The sequence below is a fragment of the Branchiostoma lanceolatum genome, chromosome 4 (assembly GCF_035083965.1).
Source record: "Branchiostoma lanceolatum isolate klBraLanc5 chromosome 4, klBraLanc5.hap2, whole genome shotgun sequence".
NCBI lineage: Eukaryota > Metazoa > Chordata > Leptocardii > Amphioxiformes > Branchiostomatidae > Branchiostoma > Branchiostoma lanceolatum.
This window is the reverse complement of record NC_089725.1, coordinates 10,866,814-10,885,457: the sequence shown is the minus strand read 5'-3', so window position 1 is coordinate 10,885,457 and position 18,644 is coordinate 10,866,814. Positions and strand designations below refer to the sequence as shown.

Genomic DNA, 18,644 nt, shown 5'->3' with positions numbered 1-18,644 from the left:
AAAATCTAACTGGTGATAGTGGTCATTATAGACCTGTGTCTAGCACAATTAAACATTATGTTAGCAGTTCAAACATACTTTTGTCTCAATTGAACTAAAAAGTATAGTTTACGTACAGGTCCAGGTCCAGACCTGTACCTAAACCTGTGTGCGTATACCTAAGAATTCTTTAAGAATAACACAGCTCTACTATACTATAGTTAAACTAGTTTATATCACAGAGAGCCCAAGGCATACCACTCCATCCACTATTATTTTTTTTAACCATTCATGCAAACTTTTTGGTAATGGTACGCTTGGGTATTCTGTCCGGGAGCAGACAAACCAATGAGGAAATTAGTCCCAAGACTCCTGACGATGATATCACCTTTCTTCAGCTTAATTAATCCCCGTAGCTTCAGCCTGCTGATTGCTTTTCTATTGCCTTGGAATTAGTCATTCATGTCAGCTATTGTGGATTGATATTCCTTGCAGGTGCATCATTATATCAGAGGTATTGGAGTGATTTAAAAGCCTGCCGACCATACTAATTTTCCGATTCCAGCGATATAAACCAGTGTCGGCAATACTCCGGGTGTAATTTACTGCGGAGTGCAAAATTCTATGTGGGCGGGCATTGGGAATAAGAAATAAATTGTGTAATGGAAAGGGGTGACCCAGAAATGTCATGTATAGTTTTCCGAGAAGTGTTTGAAGCCCTATTAAAGGATGAAAAAATATGTTTGTGTCAGCTGGTATTATTCTGCCTTGGAAGCTGACAACAAGCATGACTTTTTTTGATTCTGGAAAGATCCTGTGAATTTACGTCATAACTATTTTTTGACGATGTTCTAATGACGTCTATTGCACTGACTAGCACAGCATCCATTAATTAACCACTGCAACTGCCTTGTTAATGAATGTCTTTATTTTAATCATGGTAACGTTGGGTAACCTAAATTCGTGGGGTACTTAAAGTCGGGATTTTTCGAAAACGGGGTATTTAGGGATATGTGCTAGATGCAAAATCAGTTATAACGCCAGCAATGCAAAGCAGATAGACTAACGTATTCAGAACACTGGCTGAAAAGCTTCGATAACCATGCATTAGAAGTTGGCGACGTCAAAAACTCTCCGTCCCTTATTGACAGAGTCTGGGGGCTTCGTGGGAGAATCACCCAGCACGGTTGTTCGCTGGTTTATAAGACAAATGTCACATCTCCTGCCTGCTAAACACAATCATTTATAAGACAACTTATTACAATCTCCTTTGCTAACCTGCAACTGGATTCTAAGTGTGATCAATCATCAAAACTCCTCTCTGTTGCTACAACCTACGGCACGTGTATTTTCCCGCCGCCATATTGTTAACCAGAATCCTGTTGTCAAGCAGACGACAAAGGTTTGTGATGAACACTTTTTGTCTAAATGCTGCGTGTGATAGTGGACTGAGGAAGATATTTTCCTCAAAGTTTGCTCCTAACACAACAAGGAACACATGGACATAGTGGTATTACCATTGCTACGGCATCCAGCTAACTTCCCATGAATAATGTAACGTTACACGTTGCCCGATGATGACGATGGGCCGACTTTGAGTGAAGTTCTACCGACTCAACACACGGGTTGTTCCCGAACTGGCCTGATGTGTGCGGTACGGCCGTTTTTTCGTGTATTTTTTTTACTTGGACACGTCTATATCCATAGCACTCTCCTCAAGCCAAGGATAGAACGAATAGCTGCTGTATAAAATGTGATTAGCGGTAAGATATTCAAGACGAATCTTCTCTCCCGAATTAATGTGCCCCCCTGGCCGACAGCACCGTAATTGTGCGTGCGGCGGACGGTAGTTTGAAGTTGAAATATTATGGTGTCAGCACGACTAGAGACAAAATCTACCATATATATGATTAGTGCAAAGGTAGTACATGATACTGACAGAATAATAGAAAAAAAGGATGGTTTATTGTTCTGCTAGATTGATTTCAGTCAACCATTATCGGAAAAATCCCGAATTTAGGTTACCCAACGTTACATTTTCATTGGTTTTCAAGTTTGTATAGCAACACAGTGATCTTTCAATAAGTTATCTTGTACTGTTTGCTGATTCTGCTCTAAGAAGTTTGATAAATGGTAAATAGCAAAACTTGCATGTCAGCAAACAATAGAAAGGTAAAGGTAAAGCTAGGCCCATAGACTTTTTGAGGCCGTAGGGGCAGTGGTCATGGGTTGTTATCCACTGTGTCTAGGGCACAGTGTTGGAAGGTTGAGCCCAAGCCTCTCCTTCCACTGTATTTGACCTCCCCAACCAAAGTCAGGTACCCATCTTTACACCTGCATGGAGTGAGGAAATTTGTGTAAAGTGAGTTCCAAGGGCACAACATAGGCTGTATGTTAGGGGATTTGAACCCAGGACCTCTGGGTTCTAGGCCAAACACCCTAGACATGACGCCAACACTACGCCTCTTCCTTCTGCCAAATTTTTTATGGAAATTATTTTCCCATACTCAAATCTTGTACACATTGTTATTCCAAGAATCTGCTCTGTTGTGACTGTTTGTAGGGTTCATATTGTGGCCTCCGTACCAGGGCGACATCAAGGTGGAAGTAAGAACCACTGGGGTCACCTGAAACTACGACAGGTAAGATCATTATGTTTGTAGTGATAGTGGCTATCTTTGACTTCTGTGGCCAAATTTCCCAGCATGTGACAATGTGTTCCTAGTAGGTCATATGGGTTAGGAAAGTTGATCATTGTTGATGCATGTTATGACAAGGCACCTGACTAATTCATTGTTGATGCATGTTCTGACAAGGCACCTGACTAATGCAATTTTACTAAGACCAGGCCCTTTAATATCTCCTTCAACAAACTTGTCTTGCCTGTGTTGGAAATGTGCACACACACACACACACACACACACACACACACACACACACACACATGTTTTCAATCATCCTTAGGAGAGTGTGTACTAGTACTTATAAGTGGTAAGTGACCCTGCCTCTGGACCAAGAAGTTGTTGAGATGACTTTCACTAATTCTGTCTTCAAACAGGTGTTCCAAGCGAGAGGTCCACCTGCCGACCTGGTGAAAGGCTGGCCTGTGATTGGCCAGTTCTCCAGTATCGGGTCGCTCGGTGCTGATGCCCAGAAATGGCTGTGTGGGGAATGGCTGTCAAGTCTGGCAACATTCAGAGGGAAACCAAGCCTGATGCTGGGCAGCAGACAACCACAGCTGCAGTTAGTAAGATTTTAGCAATTCAAACGTAACAGTCTACAATTGGATTAGAATACTTATCAAGATAAATGCCATACAATTCTGTAATTCTTGATTTGTTAACGGTAACTTAATTTTAACTACTACTTTAGTCACTATAGTCAACCGCTAAAATTTCATCATCGCAAATATTTCATCACTTATTATACCATTTGAGACAGTGATTTTTGTTACCACCTTTAAGATTAAGTGCAGTGAACTATTCCCTCTCCCCGCATGCAGCCGCGAAGATTTAACCAACCGCAATATTAAGGATTTGTAGTAATAAATGTAACACCTCATGTCATTCATATAGTACATACCGGTAGTTACAGTTGCATTAGTCTACACATAGTTACTTCGGTGGTTTGTTTCATCATCTTTAATGTGCAGGTTTTGAGTGTCATTAGTCTTGAATTATATCAGAGCTACAATGTAAGACTTAGTGTATCATACAATTATGCCAATAAGTGTTCCTCCATTTCAAAGTACAATGTACCACCAGATTAGACCGTCATCCAATCAAAACCTTTCCAGGTGTTCTGTACTATAGATAGCAGTTACTCCAAATCAAATTTTCGTGGTGGCTTATTTTTGCTGTTTTTTTATGATGACCAGTCCAACGCAAATTCATAGTGCTGCAAATGTTTCTCCCTTGTATGACTACTGTACTACTACTAGACAATACACAATTGTTTCAATCAGGAATTCAAAGTACTGGCCAAACCTTTTCCATCCCTACAAGAAATAGAACCACCGCAAAACTAAATGAAAGTCACGGCACGCCTCAAAGCTGGAGCATCTTATCTATCATCTTACATGTCCCACCCGCCCACTGCTTCTGCAGGGACTTAAGGGAGCTTTGAGTCTTGAGTTAAGAAGAACTTGCCCTTCTTGAGTGAAACAGTATTCATGTTTGTCTGTATGACTACAGTAACTGTATTACACAATTACTACACAATTATTTCAATCAGAAATTCAGAGCACAGCCAAAACCCTTTCCCTCCCTCTAAGAAACAGAACCACCAAAAAACTAAATGAAAGTCACGGCACACCTCAAAGCTGGAGCATCTTATCTATCATCTTACATGTCCCACCCGCCCACTGCTTTTGCAGGGACTTAAGGGAGCTTTGGGTCTCGAGTTAAGAAGAACTTGCCCTTCTTGAGTGAAACAGTATTCATGTTTGTCTCTATGACTATTGTACTAGTAGTACACAATTGTTTCAATCAGAAATTCAGAGCACTGCCAAAACCCTTTCCCTCCCTCTAAGAAATAGAACTGCCGCAAAAGTAAATGAAAGTCATGGCACACCTCAAAGCTGGAGCATCTTATCTACCACCTTACATGTCCTACCCGCCCACTGCTTTTGCAGGGACTTAAGGGAGCTTTGGGTCTTGAGTTAAGAAGTTCTTGCCCTTCGTGAGTAAAACGGTATTCATGTCTGCCTGGCAGAAATGGTGCGTGGGTGGATGGTTCAGAAACTGTCTGCATCCCACAGGAAATGTGTGTGGGTGGAGAATCCTATGTGTGATGATTCAGACGTGAGATATACCTGATAACAGTGTTTACTTTGTATGCACAGCTTAGGGAAGTTACTTAGAAGAAAGTCTGAAATGTTTGATGTGAGTTTGCACAAGAGATCTAGAGATATGGTTTAACAGAAAGCATTTGACCATACAAGTTGATGCCGTAAGTGAACAGGATATTCAGGACTGGTTGTAAGAATAAGAAAGAAAAAGGAAGTGAAAGTCTATGTCATCTTTATGATTTTTACAGTTAATACATACAGTGTAAGGCAATTCAGGCACAGGTTAGACTTTTATGGAAATGTGTTCTATTTCAAATCCTGGAGTTAAAAAACGCACTGCATAAAGCAAGCTAAATATGCTGAAGTTTGTGTTCCAGTTATTAAGCTCAATAACAACAAATTGCACATGCTGGCAAATTGTGTCACTTTCTGAAATCCTACTAAGTTACACTTACCTTTATTGATATTGATTTCATGGTTACCGTAATATTCTGGATATTCGATCTCTGGATTCTGTGTAAGCATTTTTCCCAAGAAAAAACAATGCTCATACCGTAATAGTGATTAATACTGTAAGACTGATACATGTATCTAGTATATATTGTTGATATATAAAAAAAATATATAGAATATGCAAATTAGGCAATAGTTTCCATAAAGCAAATTATGATGATGCTATAATTAGGGTTCTCAGTGTTAAAGGTAGGCTTTTTTATACTTGATGGTAACATTTACTGAGATTCACTTTATCTTCATGGTAGCAAAATTTCATGGCATAAGGAAATTGGACATTTTCACTGAACTTTAACTTCAGGGTGGCGGCAAGTGATTTCCAGATCGGAAGTGTGAAGGAATCGTAAATAATAACAACAGGTTTTTTCACGGTGATGATAAGTTCATGGTACAGAGGTGACAGTGAAAACAGTGAACATTAAGTTACAGTGAAAGAAACAAGAATTAACACAGTTATTGGTGCAATTGATGTCATTTAGACTAATGGTACACATTTGTTCCCTCATAGATTTATCCCAGTGTGAACAATGTGCGCAGCAGTCTGGAAGGCTATCCAGGTAATAACACTCAGTCTGTTACATTTTATGATATACTTGTATGTCTAGCCATATCTGCGTCCACTCATCATCCAGTTTTCCGTATGTTGTTCCATGTTCCTCCACTTGTTATAGTTGTATTCTGCAAACATGCATCCTTTCACAAGGTGGCACTAATAATGTGATAGTTGTGTTAGACTTCTAATACTGGTATACCACTTATCAGGTGTGATACCTCCATCAGATACATTCTAAAAGGTTTGTATATCTTGTGTGTACAGTTCCTTAGATGTATGTTATTCCCCTTAACAGATGTTTATCAATTGTGTTCTGTGTAATGCATTGTACAAATCATGTAGATCCAAGTGTTAACTGGCAGAGTCTTTATGAAAAATATTTAGTGTCAGTGACTGTTTGCAGTATCCCCACAAGTATTTGTGTTCTGAGAGTGTACAATTGAGGAAGTTCATTGCATTTAAGGCAGTAGAATCTCATTAATCTATCCAAATTAGTAATTGTTGGATACACAGCATTCAATTGCCATGATATTTTCATATTGAACATAATGATTCAGCTTTCAAAAATCAAACTTTAAATCACTTCCCTCAAGCTGGTGGGTCGCTGCCTTACAGCATCAGCACTGCCAGAAAGCAGCCATACCTGAACAAGTTCCTGCAGTAAGTATAATGATTGTACACTGTACATGTGTCCTGTGCCTTGGATGTGTGACAGGGGCTTTACCCACATTGTACATTGTATAATACCAGTCCTAATTGTATGATAATACAGATCTAGAGTGGAAAGTAATTCAGCACAGCAGTATTTTTTTTTTCTATGCATAGCCCCAGTCCTCAGCTTAGCAGCTGGGCTGTCAGTTATTACTTGACAGGACGCTGTCGAACAGCACTGAGGGGGGCGTTATTGGGTTGACCGACTACTACCCGACGGGGCTGAATCGCAAGGATCTGCAGATGTAGGCTGCCATTTTGGCGCCGAGGTGACCTCAATACGACAATTGCCCCAGGTGCGGCCATTGAACTGTATGAATTTTAGGGTAACTAGTCGAAAATCCACTGCAATTGTAATTTTTGCAGTTTTTGTTTTTATTTTCTTCTCTGTTCCACCCTAAGCCAGTGGAGTGCCAGTGCCCGAGGTAGGACTCGAGCTTCACCACACATCAAAACCTACACCAGGACATCTCCGGACTGCACCAGACTGGCCTGGTTCCTGGTCACCAGGTATGGTATATTCATATCATGGCAAGTTACTCTGGAGAAAGTCTTCCATTGGGCACCTTCAACACTAGCCTGGGTGCCATCCTCCATAGTAACTGCTGGCTCAATCTTGTCCCTTCCTCCATTATGATAGTATTTACTCAGTTGGCTCAATCTTTCTGCCTGGTAACCATGTGGTTAACCAGCGAAAAGATTGAGCCAGCGGTTACTTCGGAGGAAGCAAAAAAATTGAGCCAGCTGTTGCTATGAAGGAAGTAAAAAGATTGAGCCAGCAGTTACTACAGAGGATGCATGGCACCCAGGCTACTTTTAATTAGCACTTAGACCACACCAATCGATCTAATTTCTTGGTTTACTTAACAGATTTTTATTTTCCAAAAAAAACATTTTTTGAAAAAAAAAAAAATCATGAAAACAGAAGGCTGGCCCAGCCTTATAAGTTTTCATGATTTTTTTTTCTTAAATTTTTTTTTGGAAAATAAAAATCTGTTAACCAAGAAATTAAATTGGTGTGGCCTAAGTGTTGAACAAATGGGTTTGGACAAACATTTTAAATTTTCAAACCAATGATGCTCCGTAATAAATGAACAGAGGAATTTGTCATCTGTGCACCAAATTGTAAAGCATTTTTAGTTCAGAATTACCTACTACAGTTTTAAACTTATAAAGTTGCGTAATCAATACTTTTTTCAAGGTCTGTAGTTCAGAGTTTTAAGTTCAGGCATATCCATAGCTGTTTGCTTGATTGAAGCACATATGATTATGTTAACTTGAGGATATTTTCATGCATACTTATTAAAGGCATAAATGAGCAATGATGCAAATGACTGTCAGTGAGTGAACATTAGGCAAGCCATTATGATAGTGATCTCTGTATTCAGGAAACTGTATTCTTAACCATGTCAAACATCTAGTACATGTATCTTTGACACCATTTTCTCGAACAATCTAACTGTATTACATGATACACATCTTGATAAGGAAAACATGTAACAGTTATAAGTTGAATGAATTTCCTCTAATTGTGTCTACCAGACTTAACTTACTATATAATTAGATTGCATATCTGAGTAAAACCTTACTTAAATCCGACTATCATAATAATGTTAACCCAATGTATGTAAATTATCAGGATATTGTATATAGATGTACATAGAGTAAAATTAATTTCATACTTTGAAGGTCTAGTTGTAAAACTAAACTTTGCATTATTCATATTGAATCTGATGTTTATCAGCAGCTTTACCATGCTCATACTATATCAATATTTCACATCATTGTCATAACGCAGTTATTGTAGCAGCTGTCAGTCTACTTAATCAACATAGCGGTTATACTTTGAATCATATAATAAGCAATAAAACTTAATCATGCTTTTTTATTCATGTAAATCATTAAGTTTCCATCAAGTAACACAAAGCAAAAACTTCAGCCATATAACTGTTATATAATAATGCATTGTCTGCATGCTATTCCTACATAATTAACATGATTAACACTGCATGTTTAAACTTTAATTTGTATCTTTTTCCTAAATCTCTGGAATGCCTAACTTGTAGATCTAAAAAGGAGCTGACACTTGCCCTCTCTCAATTGTACCGGGTGAATCGAGGTTTGAAACTTATAAAAAGTTTTAAATAATTTGATATAACCCACCATATTTTCAAAGTTAAAGTAATGTCAATTTATTACCATCATTCTTCCATCATGGAATAACAACTTAAACATAGTGCTGTAGATACTGCACAGTGCTATCTGCGTAGTTAAGAAACCCTTCAAAAGAATGGTTGGTTGCAAAAACTTTGGCTTTCTGTGCCAACTCATAGGCTTCTTGGTATTTACCCAGCCTATATTGCAGGCAGGTTTTTGCCATAATTAAAAAGAATTTAGACAAATTACAAGCAGTTCCTTCTTTGTCTAGTGCAGCAATCATATTCTTAGCCTTCCTTAGGTCATCTGAAGAGATATCCACAGAGATTTCTAATCTGCAGTTGTTCACTGATTCCTTGCACCCAAGATACAGTAGAGCAAGACCAATTTTGGCAAACCGTGGCACTCGAGACTGTGAGTGGAGCATTTGTTTTGGGTGCTCATTTTCTGCATGCTCAATGGCCTGTTGGTAATCTTTCTCTGCCTTAACCAACAAGAATTTCCTGTCCTCAGCATCTGCCTGGCTTGCGGCAATCTCTGTCATTAACCAGCCGTGGTTGAATAGCATCCACGCCGTCAAACAACCAGGTGCCACCATATCAATCAGCGGAAGTCCCTCTTTTGCCAAGATGATCCCCATATTGTAGTTTCCCACCCGCAACATAGCGACAGACTTCATACAGCTCCACATAATTCTGTGCTCTGCCTCATACTTTGTGCCAGGAAGGTACATCTCAGCTCCAGAAAGTAAACGGTTCGCCTTCACAAAGTCACCGTCGCAAATGGCGTTAAGACTTGCTGCAATGTGGAGGGAGACTTGGAAGTCCGGATCTGTCTTTGTCGTCATCAGCTTGGCAATGATGATGCTGCATTTTGACATTTTTCCTTCCGCGGACAACTTTGTCAGGTTGTCAATGAACTTGTGACAGGTCACCAGAGTTTTGGTGTTCTGCCTTGTAGGCTTACCAATAAGTGGAAGAAGCTGCAGACCGTGTAATTTAGGATTTCGAGATGGCTTGCGATGTGTAACAGTGTGCTCTTGTCTTCCGGCAGTGTGATTTTCTGTTAGGACACCATGAGGACACGTGGGAAGATTGAGAGTGCTACCACTTCCAGTACTAACTACTATGCTGCCATCTCCATGAACAGTTGTTATATTGATGGTTTCAGCTGGAATGCTCTTTGGAATCTGTGCTCTTTCCTGCATGGCAATAGAAATTATTATTATAGTAAAAGTGTGTTTAACAGATGGGTAGCATAATACCAACCATACATCTTACTTAACATTAATCCAAGTATTATTTGACATTTATGCCTGCCCCCTATATCCTGATGAAGCATTTTACAAAATATGGCAATTATATAATAATTTATAATAGTATATTTCAAGAATAAAGATATTACATTTAAGTTTATGTACTTAGTCTATTGGATTCCCACCTTAGATATGATCCATTTACATGATATCAAACAAACAAGTCTGGAATGTTCTGGGTCTTAAAATGCCGGTGTTTTTGGAGATACATGTAATTACATGACTGTACAAAACACTTTTTTTTAATGTGTCCGGAAATGCTTATTTTCCCTGTTTGAACAGATTCTGAAATCAAAGTGTCCCAAGATGCGTTTTGGAACTTAAAGTATCTCCGTTTTTCTGTTTTGGGTAAAAATCAGGCCCATATATGACTAAACAAAACACTAAAGATGATTATACTTGACAACTTTACTGGACATATCTAGTTTTTGCAATTTGTACAAGATTGTTTCCTGCATATCAATTACTAGGGAACACATACGTATGCATGCCTTGGGAATACCCTGTCACATCTTTTGTTCTCTAGTTCTGCTTTCTGTGATCCACTTATACTAATACCTCAAGTACAGTGTAAAAGAACCTTGTGTTCATTTCCTGCTTTCATTTGTCCACTGTACATGTTCAGTTTTTAGTACCAGAATGAATACTGAATCCATTTTGCAGTGTGCTTCTTTTTGTATGATCATGAAATACACAGTAATGTTATAGTTATTCTCCAGTATACAGTAAGCACTTTTTTTCCTATTACTGAAGCAGTGGAAAAGCAACACAAGTCATTACATACCTGGAGTAGGTACTGTATGGTCATCAGAATCAGCTGGGATAGTATGGCCAGCACCACTGTTTGGAGTAGAACTGTTAGTTCTACTTCCTCAGTGAATCCTGTAGGGCTTTGAGAGAGTACAGTATCACTCTGGTTAATCATTGTCCCGTACTTCCAGCAGTTGAGCACTGTCAATATGTAAAATCTTGCATCAAAATATCACACATCCACATAGGTACACCAAGGTTATTTTTACCTTCGTGGGTACACAAGGGGGGATTCCCCTTATGCAAATTAAAGGCCAGGTGTGCCAGGAACAAGGCCCCCTAGGGTGCAAAGCAGCAACTTGTTACGAAAAAAAGTCAAGTGCAAGTGTTCCTCATCAAACTAGAAATAGATCTCAGTCTTGGTGGTGAGCCTTGCCTTTAGGTTTGTGTGAAATGTATCAAAATAAAAACAATGAACCACATGATTAGACCTGAATACATGACAGTGTCTACATGGAAATCATTGTTTAACAGTTAGCTAAGTACATGTATCATCATGCAATGTTTTATGGTACCTTGGAAAATAATACTTTCCAATTATGCCAACTGTCTGTTTTCGCTGTCTGATTTCTGGTGAAATCTGCACAGTATGTTAAACTTGCTACTGATGAATAGCTGCCCCCCCCCCCTCCCGAAAGCCAACAGTGTGTACATCCTTTTTTAGTACATATACAATAATGTACAATGTATGTAGGTCAGAAATGGTCACTCAACTTTTCTTGCTTCCTTCCATTAAGTAACATTTATACTGTATAGTATGCTGCCCATTATAATCAACTAAAGTGTACATACTTGGATTCATCGACATTTTGATGTTTGTTATTGTTGTCTATTACAGTGCTAACCTGTCCAAGGCAGCCTGGGGCGCCCTGGAGAAAAACGGCGCTCAGCTCATGATCAGGTCCTACGAGATCGGAGTTCTCTTCCTCCCTCAGGACTTTGTGAGTGTTCTCGCATCCATCCATACAAAGTTCTTTTTTTCTTTTTTTTTAGCCTTTGTTTATTCATGAAAACTCAAGTCAGCCTGCTGGCCACTTTTCATTGAGGTCATGAGAGAAGAGGTAAAGATCTGACAAAATAAACAAAGGTATAGAATAGATTATGCTAACTTAAGTTAGAATTTATTGTTGAATGTCTGCCATTTACCAGTCAGAGGCTCCTGAATGTGACCTCATGCAGGTGATGCCCTTGGTGCTGACACCATAGTTTAGGATAATGCAGTCTGATACAATGGTGAACAAATTGTTTATTGTCGACACCATTCGAAATCATTCTGCAAGGACTTTTAAAATATACATTTGATTTGATGATTTATGTATAAGTGATGTTAATAATATTATTGCAGAGGGATGTACTGTACTTCTGTGTAGCGGTAGTTTCTAGAGATTCATAATGATTCATGTAAAGTGTGTTTGTGTGGAATATTTCCTACAGGGTGAGGACACTACATTTGCTGTGAACACTTCCTGTTCCGAACCCTTCCCCATCCCGTATGACCTGCCACCACTTCCTTATGGCACCAACGGTAGGTACATGTACAGTAGTTTATTGTAGGATTCCATAAAACAGCTTATCAGAATATTTAAAGATTTTTAGATTTAAAAAAAATCATTTGCTGATTATATAACTGCTTATTACAGGTATGGTACCACAATCAAATGGCATTACCAGCACAATTTTTGTTTATGATGAATTTAACAAATTTGCTCAGTGCAAGGCCAAGAGACCACTTCTGGAAACAACGTCTCTTCCTAAGTCAGAAAAAGCAATTCTTGAGACAAGCTCAACTCACTAAGAATGAGGACTGCCTAACCCAATTGTACATTGTACATGCCGGTCATTGATTTATATCTATACAAAGTTTGATTGACATTCTTTAATCTTAACTTACAGACCAACCTTGGGTTGTGGACATTCCATACGTCAACAAACCGGACAGTCATGGGTGCGTCTGGCAACCCTCATAACTCTGTCAACAGGGAACAATGAAACCAGGAGTACATGTACATCATAAACATATGTGTAACGGGAACATTTTTTTTTTTACTTTCTAGTCATGTAGAATAGGAGTACAATGTACATGATGCATATCAGTCAACTGTAAAGGAGCAAGTCAGATTTTGAAACATCAATCAATGTGACCTTTTAATCAGCATAGGGGAACAGGGGTATATCTGTCAACTATCCTGACCATGAAGTTGGCAGGTACACAATAAAGGAGAGAAGGGGTATATGAAGAAACTGGTACATAATATGTTGATAATGTGTAAAGGAGAATTGAGGTATATCTATCGACCATCTTGATCATGTTGAGACACAGGCAGTGTTGGTAATCTCTTGTTAGAATGCTGTCAAAGGCTGTATAAAATATTGTTCTTGTCTTGAATTGCTGACCATACTGTTACAAGAATTCCTCGTAAAAGGGAAATTTACATTGTGAGTCTGTAAATGAACTTTTATCAGATGTACAGATTGAAGTAAGTACTTACTAGAGTATAATTAGTAATAGACTCTTAGACTAGTTGATGTTCCTCTTAAATTTGGTTATGTTTCCGTTTCAACACTTGTGAGTCAAATAAATGGTTGTTAACATATATAACGTATGATCATGTAAAAAATAGTGTACTGGGTAGAGTTGTAATAAAGGGCTCATGTTTAATACTTTTGCTGACTTGCTTTCACATTAATTACTATGAGGTTTCAGATCACTTACACCCCCTTTATGCAGAAAAGGGTGAAATATCAAATTGAGAGTGCAAAATTTTGACAGATCCCTGAACAGTCTTTAGCGCTCAATGATATCAGAGGTCTTCCAATGATTTCTCAATCCAGTTCTACATAAATTATGTTAATCATCCTCAAGCAGATACAGTGGTGCTGCAGGAAACTGCACAACAATGGCTGATGTGTCATAATCTCCATCTGATTTTGAACTGGTTTAAAAGAGCACAATCAGTCATGTAAATTGTGCATCTTCAAAATGCCTTTTGCATTTTTTCAGTGTTCAAATCTATCTAAGACATCAAGTATGGCACCAGACTTGTAGGAATTTTCTACCAGAATTTGGACCAGTTTTTGTGCAGAGAAATCCGGCTTGAGGAGTTTACCGTCCTCGGCTTGCTGGCACAGTAGTGCCCTGACCTCAGGGTCTCCCACGTGCGTTCTGTAGTAGTCGAACATCTCTGTGTCCATGGCACCCGGTGAGAAGGACAGGACGCGAACTTCTGGAGACTCTTCTGCCAGCACCTATTTTCATGGTAGGGCAGATTTGTTATCTATATAAGTCACTTATAAGTAAGAAATGTACATGTAACATTAGGAAATTAAACCATAAATTTGACATCCTTTTAACCTTTAGGACTCTGAAGTAGCCGCTTGGCACCCACTTCCCTATTGGTTACAGAGTTAGGCAGCAGGGAGAAGGTTAAAATTCAGCAGGGTTCCTATTCATAATCTTCGAATTCATCCTCATTGTGTTCATTTTCGTAATATTTATGAACAGTAGCATCTTTTGTTGTGGGTGTTTTTTTGGTACCTTTTCTGATACACAAGTACACTTATTTTACAAACCTTTTCAGAAGTGTTTGTTCACAAATCTAAGGGTCCATCCCTTGGATGGAGTAAATCCATCCTGACTGTCCATTGCAATTAGCAGTTCAACAAATGAGAAAATGACAATTTTCAGTTAACCAATGAGAGAGTAGCTGCATGCATTTGTCCATCAGATACTTGTATCCATATGTTTTAATTTTGTATTTATAGTCGTTTTGACAGGTGGGCGGGGCTAAGGTATTGGTTCATTAGATCTGTGGCCAGGCTATTCCTTGGGGACACAGTAGGTATATTTCCCTTACCTTGAAGACAATGTCTCTTGCTGCTTTACCACTGCAGTATAGAGAGTTTGTCTTGATTGGTGTGAAGCCTGCACTGGAGGTGATGTTTACCACTGTCCTGGTCATGTCACTGCTGGGAAATACCTGCAGTACAGCAGATATTTTTTTTTTAAATGTCCGGCATCCTTCATCAGTGAAAATAAAATGATGCCGTTTAAAACATCTGACACTTGAGTGTAATTCTCAAACATTTGTCCATGTGGTTGATATTTAATGAAAATATTATAACTTGTATATAATATTTCAAGTAACAGAAGTAAAAAAAAAAGACAGATTTTTAAATGAATGAAGTACTGTAAATGAAAAAATGTTTGCGGTGGTTTTATGTTCGCGTTTTTTGCAGTGAACTATTTATTACCGCGAACATTAAACCACCGCGAAAAGCCGTTCCATTGTGACTGTAGCGCTACTATTATGTCAAACTCAAACTCAAAACCACCGCGAACACTCCATTTTCTCCCTACCGCGAAATTAAATCCCCGCGAACATTTCTGCATTTATAGTACTAGTAGGACTGAGAAGCCACATGAGGGCACATCCCCCGTGAATGAGCAACACACTGACAGTCATCTTCGTCTTCGAAGGGCTACCAAGGATAGTACTAGAGTAGCTATAGCCTGACCTGTAGGAACCTTGCTGTGAGGGTGATGACAGAGGTAACGTTGACTGTGTAATACTTCTGTAGAACCTCAGCATCACAGTGTTCTACCACCCTCTTACTAACATCTCCCAGGGTTGAGGCGTTGTGGATGAGCAACGCATGTTGGAATACACCTGGAAGAAGACATTTGCATGGTGATTGTGCATCTTTTTTTTTCTATAGTATGTCTAGACTCCAGGTAGTCTAAGATTGAGGCAGCTACAAATGTAAGTATCTTTTCCTAAAGCAAATTATTAGGTAAACATGGACGGATTATTGGGAGTAGAGGTGTTAACTAAAAGACAAGATTTTCTCACTTTGCAAATATTAACCAAAAACCACCTTGTTGGAGGCAATCAATTATGCATCAGTTACATTTCCAAGGGGGTGTAGCATCTATCTTATGCGGCTTTGCTACGGCTCGCGTTTTAAAGCCAAGCATACCAGGTCACACCTGATTATGATGTTCGTCCATCGTTGTCGATGAAGATCTCGACTTCAGTCGCCCTTGTAGGTCACCCCTACCCTTTTCAATAAGTCTGTTGTGTTCTTTTGCATGCAGGGGTTTAATGACTTAGACTTTAAGTTACTACTAGTAGTAATACCTTTAAGGCTTATATCTGAAGCCACTGGCTTTACGTCACCATCCGAAATGACAAATGCAATTTGTCCTTGGTTGGGATTATACTCAATCATACCCAAAATTTGACAAATAAAGACAAAGCACTGGGATTGCCAACCACAGGAACCCATTTCCAAACCAATGCCTTATAATGCCAGGGTTGGCTATTTTGGTGTCCGCTGGCAAGGCCCCAGGTATGGACATGTTTCCTTGGGGAAAAGTTTAATAGTCTATAGTTAGCCTGGGCAACAGTCTGGCTTCCAGGTATTAGTAATTATCAGGCCACATGAAATTGTGATCTATTCCATATGATACTGGACAAAGCCCTAGCCTCCTCGGGGACATCACGCCCTGGCCCTGGGGTCTAGAAATTTATTAAAGAAAGAAAATTGTTCTGTTTCCTTTGGCCACCGCACATCTTCTACGGGAAAACCAAACTCACCTGGGGTAACGTCACTGAAAAGCTCCCGAAAGAAGTCCTGGTATTTGTCAGAATCCTCAAGATCACCACAGACCAACTTGACGCTGACCGACGTAGTCTTATTCACCACCAAGGCCTGCGTCTGCTCGAGCCCGGACAGCGACCTGGCCGTGAGGACCAGGCGGGACCCCTCCCCTAGCCTGCCCGACAACTCCACCGACAAGGAACGGCCCAGGCCCCGACTAGCGCCGGTGATCACGCATAAAGTCGGTTTTCCCAAGACAGAAGAGTTCTGCACACTTTCAGAAAGAGCCATAATTTTTCTCCGGCACCGTTTATACTTGACCAACCTCCTTGACTTGACCAACTTTGCTGGGTCAGCTTCAATGTGAACTTTGACCGGACAGATGACCCCAGTCCTGATACCTCATATAGTGTATATAGATACACTGAATGTGCTTGCTGCTCGTTACAGCGTTGATTACATGCACAAGTAACATCATGTCGTTTAGGAAGGCACATCACGCAGGATGCATCAGAAGAGAAAATTAAGAAACGCACAAATATGGTGGCTTCTAAATTACACTTCGCTCTATACATAGAATGCACTGATTACGCTCTACGTCATTGTGTAGATTTGAGCTGCTAATTAGTCCATGTTGATTTGATTGTGTGGATGATATCGATCCTTTGGGAACCCCAAAACTGATGCGAGCGTGCGAATACAAAACGTTTGGCAAAAAAAAGTTGCATTCATTATCGGGAATCTACGTGGTCAGGAAGTTACATACCAAATAACAGATTCTTCACTTTTGTTCTTCTTCTTTGACTTTGGAATTGACTTTGGCATTGTTTTGTTTGAGTTACAGTATGGCCGAAACCTTTGGTTCTTAATCGATTATGTGATTTTTTTCTTTCGGAAAACACCTGAACATTAGTGCATTGTCCGAGGTAAACGATGATAGGAATCGTTAACAGCAAAGAATCATATGATAGAAAATTTCCTCCTTAATGACTTTAACATGCAAATAAAAGTACAATTTTCATTATTTGTTTCTGAAGATCAAGTTTAGCAAACAAAAGTCTGATCACGAGAATCAAACAAAAGTCTGATCACGAGAATCCCCATTTCCTCTTGACATCATCAGTTTCAAAGTCAGTAACACACACCCATCTGCAGTTCAACCGAAATTTGCAAGGAGACACAGGCAAATATACAGATGTAACCGGCTCCTTACTGGGCGCCCAGTACGGAAACCGTGGAGAAAATAGCGCCGATACTCGGCCCCCAGTACGGAAGGAAGTTCCGTACAAGAATTCCAGTACGGAACGGCTTTATTCCAGTACCGAAGCTTTCGTTACTGGTTACCCACTGCGGAGGTCATTCAGCACTGGATAACCGAGTGCCGATTTACGGATGTAACGGGTTCCGTACTGGATTTACCAGTAAATAGTGAGACTTCAGTACTGGAAGCCGAGACCTCAAATTATTTCGGAACTGGGCGTCCTGTACTCACGTTCTATACGGTACTGGGATGATCCATTGTTTGGACCGACTGGACAGTTTGGGATTTAGTTGTCTGTATATTTCAATGCTTGTACATACTTAGTCTAACGTTTAGGTAGCACTGCTTTGTGCCTTGGTTATGGACATAGATTTTGGTAGGTATTTAAATATAAAGTACATTATTATTTCAGTGTACGTTTTCTGCCGATAAAGGCACAAGCCACAAGGATATGTTGTCGTCGTTGAAACGTAACAGAATGTGATACTGTATAATTTTTTTCTTTCTTCATTCGAACGTCTTCTAAACAATAGCTTTGAAGTGGGGGAAAAGCATCGAAGAGATGCAGCCCTGAAAATAACGTTAGACGGTCGTTAGAGTCTCAGCACTTGGTTTCCAGTCCTGACAGGAGGCTTCCCAGTACTGAAGCTGCCCAGTACAGGAAGTCCAGTACTGAGAAAGTCCCAGTACTGGAGCTCCTGTTCTGACGACCACTTCCGTACTGGTTGTCCAGTACTGACAAAGGAGGCAGTTACATTTGTATATTTGCGAGACACAGCTACAGATTTTATCACTTCTTTCTTTGTTTCAAAAAGTATGACGATAGCTTGTTCCGAATATTGAAAACATACACAACTTAAAGTCCCACGTGCACGTATGTCGTGGCAGCAGTACCAAAGAAAGTCGCTACTGGAAGACACGATCTAAATATTGCAGAATGCTAAAGTCATTTCCA

At 39.6% G+C, this 18,644-nt stretch overlaps 3 protein-coding genes across 3 annotated transcripts in view; 1 reads left to right on the top strand and 2 right to left on the bottom strand.

Moving 5' to 3' along the window:
* The window catches only part of LOC136432539 (tyrosyl-DNA phosphodiesterase 1-like), a 58,192-nt gene extending 44,701 nt beyond the window's left edge, over window positions 1-13,491 (top strand). The window contains exons 10-17 of the mRNA XM_066423899.1: window positions 2,543-2,621; window positions 3,038-3,226; window positions 5,790-5,838; window positions 6,428-6,494; window positions 6,948-7,055; window positions 11,666-11,768; window positions 12,262-12,352; window positions 12,721-13,491. Of these exons, the coding sequence (XP_066279996.1) occupies window positions 2,543-2,621; window positions 3,038-3,226; window positions 5,790-5,838; window positions 6,428-6,494; window positions 6,948-7,055; window positions 11,666-11,768; window positions 12,262-12,352; window positions 12,721-12,794 (760 nt within the window). The 3' untranslated portion in view covers window positions 12,795-13,491. The remainder of the gene's footprint in view (window positions 1-2,542; window positions 2,622-3,037; window positions 3,227-5,789; window positions 5,839-6,427; window positions 6,495-6,947; window positions 7,056-11,665; window positions 11,769-12,261; window positions 12,353-12,720) is intronic.
* Window positions 8,561-11,120, bottom strand: LOC136432540 (uncharacterized). The gene is made up of 2 exons (XM_066423901.1): window positions 10,802-11,120; window positions 8,561-9,903 (listed from the first exon to the last, which is right to left on the bottom strand). The coding sequence occupies exons 1-2, from the start codon at window positions 10,940-10,942 to the stop codon at window positions 8,773-8,775; spliced, it is 1,272 nt and encodes a 423-aa protein (XP_066279998.1). The 5' UTR covers window positions 10,943-11,120; the 3' UTR covers window positions 8,561-8,772.
* LOC136432541 (sepiapterin reductase-like) lies at window positions 12,958-16,766 on the bottom strand. Its single transcript, XM_066423902.1, has 4 exons — window positions 16,425-16,766; window positions 15,343-15,494; window positions 14,682-14,804; window positions 12,958-14,073 (listed from the first exon to the last, which is right to left on the bottom strand). Exons 1-4 carry the CDS (start codon window positions 16,717-16,719, stop codon window positions 13,825-13,827), a joined length of 819 nt encoding a protein of 272 aa, XP_066279999.1. The 5' UTR covers window positions 16,720-16,766; the 3' UTR covers window positions 12,958-13,824.
* Window positions 16,767-18,644: the final 1,878 nt, after the last annotated feature.